Source organism: Juglans regia, chromosome 2, assembly GCF_001411555.2.
Source record: "Juglans regia cultivar Chandler chromosome 2, Walnut 2.0, whole genome shotgun sequence".
In the NCBI taxonomy this organism is placed as follows: Eukaryota; Viridiplantae; Streptophyta; class Magnoliopsida; order Fagales; family Juglandaceae; genus Juglans; species Juglans regia.
In genome coordinates this window covers 32,844,521-32,852,594 of record NC_049902.1, presented here as the reverse complement: position 1 = coordinate 32,852,594, position 8,074 = coordinate 32,844,521, and the positions used below count along the sequence as shown (strand labels likewise).

General features: G+C 36.5%; 1 protein-coding gene across 2 annotated transcripts; it reads right to left on the bottom strand.

Annotated features, from left to right (window-relative positions):
* Positions 1-3,131: 3,131 nt before the first annotated feature.
* LOC109010633 (probable WRKY transcription factor 15) lies at positions 3,132-5,560 on the bottom strand. 2 transcript variants are annotated; one of them, XM_018991520.2, is made up of 4 exons: positions 5,146-5,560; positions 4,377-5,046; positions 3,950-4,075; positions 3,132-3,599 (listed from the first exon to the last, which is right to left on the bottom strand). In XM_018991520.2, the coding sequence occupies exons 1-4, from the start codon at positions 5,282-5,284 to the stop codon at positions 3,449-3,451; spliced, it is 1,086 nt and encodes a 361-aa protein (XP_018847065.1). In that variant the 5' UTR covers positions 5,285-5,560; the 3' UTR covers positions 3,132-3,448. The 2 variants fall into 2 exon arrangements, with proteins under 2 accessions (XP_018847065.1, XP_035543427.1); XM_035687534.1 differs by having other exon boundaries at positions 3,515-3,673.
* Between the last annotated feature and the right edge of the window lie 2,514 nt (positions 5,561-8,074).

Here is an 8,074-nt window from a genome sequence, read left to right as displayed (position 1 = left end):
AGACGGAAAGTTTTCTTTTCATGTCCACGGAGAAATGATTACTCTTAGGAAAAGATAACCTCATAAAATTATATCTTTGTTTGTACACTTACTATATTATTATTCTTTGGCTAGCTGATCAGACTGACCGCGGTTGAATGACTTCAAGGGATTTATATATATATATATCCTAGCTAAAACATTAATTTAATTAATTCCCCCATAATATTGATCATACTTCATGATCTCTGCAGGACCATCAAATAAAGTAGATGTCATGATCCACACATGAAATTAATTTCATTTATCTGTGCATTTATGGACACCATGCATGCTCTGCGCGCGTGTAGTGTGAATGCCAGAGTATTTTCCTCGAATTAAGCCTACATAATTAATTATTACGAATTTTGGTTTATAAGAGCATATATGTTGAATATGTATAAATATTTATTCTTTGAATAATTTTTGGTACAAGGTTTAAAAGTGAAAACTACATTTTAACCTTTTTCTCTATTAATATTAAAATATGCAGCTAGCAGTAACAAGTAATTATTAAGGATCTTTTGCATTGATCAAGACGTACGATGACCATGCGAATGCCATGCTTGAATGTACATATACCCTCCAAACCAATCATTTTATAACATCCCTAGCTAGATCATGTACACGATGATGACAGCGTTATCAATAATAACGTGATCATGATATACATGCATCACAAACATGCACTAATTAATTAGCTAGAGATCAGGAATGAAAAGGCATTACTTACAAATTAATGAAGAGATCAGTTATTAATCTTGGTTATCTAAATTATTTGATCATGCTTGTGGAGAAAAATACGTTGACCCACATGCATGCATGCATGGTTTTCACCTTCTGATGATCGTGAAAGATGATCAGTACGTACGTGTATTATATATCCATATAGTTTATTTTGAAATATGATTGGCGACTTAATACATGTGATATTTTATGATAAAATAAGAGTGTCACGTACGTGATGTATGTCTATATAATATATTTTAGAAAATGCTACCGATATAATAAATACTTAAGGCACTATAAATTTTACTACAAAAATCTTACGAGACGAGTCGATCGGCATTAATTCATGCAAATGTAGCGGCCGGGCATCACCGATGTAATAAATATTGCTTTGACTTGCTTTTTGATACGTACTAACTTTGATTTGTGCCCCTAATTCATAAGCTATAAATCCTATATATATATATATATTATAAATTATAAAATCTGTAGTGTTATCTCTAATGTTAATGCTCGATAGATTAATCTTAATTGCAATATTGCATCCACCTCATGACCAGCTTGTATTCTACCACGACTATAATTAAACCCAGACTTAATTAACCATCTTGATCTGCCTCTTTGTCATGAATGATGTCTGTGTGATGATAATCGATAAGAAAAAAAGCTTCTTTCAAAGGATAATCATGATAATCTTAATATATATATATACATGGATTCCAAGACATTTTTCAACCATGTAAATTAAATTTCTTTATCTACCATGATTAATGATGGAGTTCGATGCGCCCCAAAATGCCATGATTGCCTGCTTATGAGAAAAAAAAGCATAGGCTATCATATATAATGGACCTACCACCAAACAATTTAAGCATCACTAGTGATTGAGAAGAAATACATGACATGATGGTGGGTGCCCAACTTTACATAACGCCTTCTAGTAGTTGTACTGCATCTGTTCATTCCCTATATATATCAAATCATATCGCTTAAATCTTTAAAGGACCCTAAAAGATTCAATTTAGGATATAGATAATGATAAGAGGATCTTGAATAATCTTTCCACAAATTGAGTATCCAATGTCTGGAATTAATTGTAGTCAAATAGCCACTTGTAGCAGTGAGAAATCTCGCAAAGAAAAGGAAATATATACATACGTGTATATATATACTTTCCTTAATCAGGTGGAAATTAATAAGTCCCAATTATTTTTCCCACCCCTCTGCCGTTTTCCCTTCAGGCTGGCCTAGAGGTTTACAATATATATGTCTATTATGTTACATATATGCAGTCATTTTTGTGTATTCCTTACGCACTCTACTGATCATGTGATTGATTAAAGTAGTTATTTTATATTAAAAAAAATGACGGAACCAATCATATTAATGGAGTGCACAAATAATATACAAAAATGATTGCACATAGAGTTTTTGATATGCGAATAGGCAGACAATGTCCAATACAGAAGAATATGAAGTACTATTTCTAGAAAAATATCTCCTGTTTGAAGTAGAAGAGGGAAATACACATTAAGTTGACCCTATAATATTTATTATTTTCCTAAAAATATTTCTCGAACAATAAATTATATAAGATACATCGGATGTGTCTATCTTTTTAGTATTAATATTTAAGACACTCAAATATGAGCAAGAATTTGAGATTACCTTGATCCGACTTTCTGGGCCTACTGTAAATTAAGCTTGTACAACAATGAAGTGTGAACCTTTGGGCTTTTTAAATGGGCCTAAGCCATACCTGGCACATAGTTACTGAATAATGTATTAAACCAAGATGGAGAACCGAAGATGAAATAATCATTTCGAGGTCTTAAATTTGGGAGCCCACTTGGGTCATCTAGGTCTAGCTTTTACTTTGCACGTAAAACCCAGTTAGAACAACAAAGGCCCTTTTTCCATCCAGTATTTTAAAAGCCCAAGTGGTATTTCATTGGTTTTGCTTGTAGAATATTAGTGTTAGGTTATAATCATTGAAGAGTTGTTTGAAAAAAAGTATAGATTTTTTTTTTCTAAACTGTATTTTTGTACTAGTTGAAATGTGCGTGAGTGAAGTTTGTCGCTGTACTTTGACTTGATTTGCAATTGAGAGAGAGAAGAAATGACTTCTGAAAACGAAACATCATCGTATGAAAACGTAACGAATTGTCCTGTTTTTGCCTCTACAACGCCTATTTTGTCTTAAAAATTATTCATCGTTACTAATGTTTAATGTATTTGTAGCATAAAGAGGTTGTGAACGGTCTAAACTCGCCTTAATGACACTGCGACAATGCCTAGCTGTGTAGAATATTTTAATGTTAAGACGTTGGTGATTAATCTTAAACCGTACTCAAGGTAGGAAAAATTAGTATGGTGGATAAAATCATTTCGTCTCTCATCCACGAGGAGACAGAAGATCACCATTTTCACAAGCTCAAATTTTCATAAACAGAATATATGTCTTATATGGAAGCACTAGATTGGGAAAACAAACACCATCACCATGCATGGCACTAAGCCACTGATCAGGAGTGTGTGTACTCATGCTCATGCTGTATAAGTTTTGACAATGCTTACTCTGATCATCCACCAGCAGGCCGTCTTTTCAATTCCAAGGAAATGGGAAGATCAGGAACCTCAGAGATGCAAAATTAAACCAGTTCCACTTAGCAGGAAAATGTTGGCATCCTCTAGATTTAATCTACGTGCTGATGGGGTTTGAGTGATAGGCATTTCTCGAGTGGTTGTGCTCCCCTTCGTATGTCACAACCAACATGGTAGAATCCTCCACGCATCGTTCCACATGCTTTCTTGCAGGGCAGCCCCTCACGCTGCTGCATTTGTAGTAGCTCCTTCCCAAGACAAACCAAGAAACACACCAGTCAGAAATAATATCACAGGGCCCATGCAGCGTAACCTTAGAACTCTGAAAAGGGTGGGTGCAGACGAATATTCATAAGTCAAGATAGGTTTGCTATAGAACCATAAATGTGAAGGCGTGAGTATAACAGCCAGAGTGGTTATGAATGGAGGGGAAAAAAAAAAAGAGAGTCTAGGCTCCACAGAACACAATCCTGAATGACCCAGAAGAGAAATAAATTTCGCAACTGTCAAACCTCAAGTATTTTCAGGAATAACCAATAATCAAATACAGGAGAATATTTAAACTAAATACAGAAAAAGAAAAGGAACATGGACATACCTAGGATGCGGAGATCCCTTTATGGGCTTCTGCCCATATTTCCTCCAGGGATAATCATCAGGAGGTATGTCTGCTAGTTTATTGCTTAATGCCGGAACTCTTATAGTTCTCTTTATTCGCAGTTTCCTGTATGGTAAACCTCAAAAGAAGAGGATAAGAAACATCATTAACAATCATTATCAGCTGACAACCAGATAGCAAGTCAGGCGTATCTTCAAGTGTTGGACTTTCGAATTGTATCCTTCAAGACTCAAGAGACAAATTTTTTTTTTCTTTGCAAAAAAAAAAAAAAAAAAAACTCTAGTTCTTGACAACAGAAATCTTTGTTCAATGTCTAGAACCATAAAAAGTGTCACGTGCATAAACCAAAAAAGGAGGTGAAAGTGAAATTTGTATTTTGTACACATGAAATTGAGAGAGGAAACACCTTCTCTTTGAGCAATGACATCCATCAGTTGAGGCTACGGATCTTGTACTAGCTTCACTTTGCACTCCAAACTTCCCCATGGAAGATAACAAGGAAGCTTCATTCCTAGAAGCCAAAACTTCTGATGATGAGTAGTAAATTGTCTGCTTATCCATGCTTCCATCCATACTGATCAAAGAAGGGACAGGCTGTTTGGAGAGTTCGTTCAGCCCCATGATAGGCTTAGTCGCAGCAAAACTGTTTTCAGGGTAACATTGCTGCAGGGCCTTATTCTGTTTATACAATTTGATATTGTCGCTCTGAATCAAAGCAGAAACTGATTTATCACTATGAAGGGGAAATAACTCTCTGACCATGCAGGGTACTGGAGTTGAATTGCATGAAAAATCTTGGGGCATAGAATTTGGACTATCCATCAGCTCAACAGGGTTTATTCCGCGGTAATTCGGCAAGGGACCCTTCCTGATGCTTCTAAAATGTGATGACATTGATCCCTCAAGGAGAGTAAGCAGTTTTCTGAACTCATTTTCTGCAGCTTCAGCAATCGGGCTTATTTCCTCAATGCTTCTTTTCTTGAGATTCTGACCAGAAATACTACTCAAAAGTTGATAGGCATATCTGAAGCTATTCTGAGCAACCTCATGAATTTTGAAATCCGATCTTGGGGTCTCTGAAACACAAACACCGGAAGCTTTTTCCATGATTCAATGATTAGACAGCAATATGTATTGATTACTCAGTAAGATGGTAATTTACTACATGAAACAACCTGACAAGGAGGGCAAAAGCATCATGAGAAAGAACCAAATTAATAACCATGAATGGTCGGTCGTGTTTTGCCCACTGGGACTGCTTGATCTGATGAAGTACGGGTTTTTGGACTTGAAACTGTCTTCTAATGAAACCATGTACGAGAAACCGCCAATGAATCAGAGCAAAAATGTTCTAGAGGTTCAGTGGGCAAAGTATTCAAAACCCACCACATGATGTTTTCGTAGTTTTTGATTTACACAACTGAATCTTAACTTGCCGGCCAGAGAGTCAAGGGTAGGTTAAGTTACATGGCTTATCAGCCAATTATTTATCGGGATAATCCTAAATGTGTGTGTGTGTGTGTGAGAGAGAGAGAGAGAGAGGAGGGTTGAAAACGTAGGAGAAATTACAAAGGTGATCACTGTCATTGCATGCTCATGTTTTTGCTGTGCTCTCCATATCGATCTTCAATTTTCAGGAAAAAAAAAAAAAAGAAAATTGGAAATATCCGTCGTGGCCCATATCTTCAATTATTTTTCAGGACACTAGTCTTTTGTCTGATTAATTCTAAAAGCTGCAATTGAAGGTAGAAGGACACTGTAAATTCTCAACATAGCCAGACAGCTGGAAGGAAAACTGTAACAAAATACCATAGTGATTTTTGAGAAAAAATAAATAAAATTTTTTGCCTACATTATATGACGGGTGCAGGCACAATACAGAAGTAGTTTAATACCCAAATCTATAGAAAGGTAGCAAGAATTGGCAACTTTAATTTTAGACAATAAATAAAAATAAAAAGAAGAGAGAGAGAAACAATATTGCTATTAACAATTAAAGAAATAAAAAAGCAAATAATAGAGTCCCTCACCTTTATCTATTAATAATATAAGTGAGTTCATGTGGGGCATGTTTAAGTATGGAAGAAGACATAAAAAGATTCAAAGATATAGGTGAAGAAGTTTGGTTGTATGCAGCATTATTCCACTAACCAGCCAACCAACCAATATTGCAGTCAGTCATGTCATTCACTCAAGGCATAGGGCCATTGGTATTATCCTTTATGGATACACGATTGAAGCATGCTTGTTCCCAAAGCTTGGCTTTCTAGTGGCTTTGCATCTGCTCCTCTCATTATCGCATTGTTTATTATCCTCTAATCATCATTCTATATAATAAAGATACCAAATAATAATACACTTCTTTGCTGACTATGTTACATGCATTGTAAAATGATTATAGCATCATGATTCGATTTGGCTGATTTTACTTCTAGATTATAGATATGTGCATGGGCACTTAAATCTGGTAAGGTATTTTTTTTTTTTTTTTAAAGGAAGAAGATGATACTCCAAATTTTATTGATTGTCCTCACTTGTGGAAGAGGAAAATCGTGGTTACGACAGGACACCTAGGGGATACAAGTACTCAAGCTACCAAAACCCAAGCATCGTAAACTAAACCATTCAGGAAACAAAACAAATACCAAAACAGTACAAGTCGAAGCCAAAAAAAGCCATAGACAAGAAAGGAACCTGCAAGTGAGAAAAATCAGGAAACAAAATACCAAAACAGTACAGGTCGAGGCAAAGTAACAGACCTAGACAAGAAAGGGAACCTGCAAGGGAGAAAAGAAAATACATACAATTGGGAATAAATAGGACAGTAAAACCAAAAACCACTTACCAAGGAGAACCTTTATGATATCCGCAAATAAGATAAACCGATTCTATCCATGCAGAGAAGGCCTCTGAGAAGACTAGGAAGCTCACCAGACTAGTCTGAATTTAAACTCTCAGCTCTCCTTTTAGAAAAGAAGTCAACGACAACATTAATTTCACGAAAAACATGATGCACTCTATAATCCAAGCTAGGAAGCATCTACTAATCCCTTCCAGCAAGCTGCGCATCTCAGTAGAATTATTAGAGCCCTGGTTCAAGAACACAGAGTAGGCCGCAAGTAATTTCCCACAATCATCACGTATAACACTCCCAGCTCCTGAAGGCCTAGGATTGTCAAAACTACTTCCATCAATATTAAGTTTAACCCAGCCCAGGGGAGGCCGAGCCCATCTCACTACCCAAACTTTCTTGGTTCTGGGAGGTATGATCGGGATTTCCAATCTATGTAAGATAGCAACATCCTTGTTGGAAATTGTAAACACTTTCATGATTAGTTACATAATACGGCAAATCCATATTTTAATAACATGCCAGACCGAGTCAGCGCTCTCTGCTCTGTCTTCATATCTGGCTTTCAGCGCCTATCCCATAGTTTCCAATAGACGATAGACAGGAGAAGCCCAAAGATAATCCTCAATTGGGAAGACTTGCCCGCACGGTGAAACCAAAAGTTCGTTTGTTCCTGCCATGTTTGAAAAACTCCCATATGCACCCCTAGTTGAATAACAGCCAAGCGCCAAATGTGTCTGGCAAAATCACCAGTACAAAGCACATGATTTAAGTCCTTAATAGAGCAACAATTACACTTAGAGACGATAGGAATACTAACCATTTTGACCTTGTCATCAACACTCAAGCAGTTGTTAGTGGCCTTCCACATCATAATAGAAATTTTCTTAGGAAATTAGTATGCTAGGTCCATTGAGTCCAAAATAGAGGAGGAGCCCTAACCCTGACAAAATCCCAAGCATTTTTAGTGGTAAAGATCCCACCCTTATCTTTTAGCCAAATTAAAACATCACTCCCCTCCTTCCTTCGCGCCAAGAACTGATATAGATCAGAAGCTTTCTGGTGACCCACAAGTCTTTCCAATAGATGAATATCCCACCTATTATCAATCCGGCACTCCTTAACTTTCAATAGAGGTTGCTCGATCATAGGGAAGTGGCGACTGAGAGGGCCCTCATCCTCCCAGTTATCATGTCAGAACGAAATATTTCATTCTTTCACAATCCATTTAGAACCATTTAAGACTTCCAGGA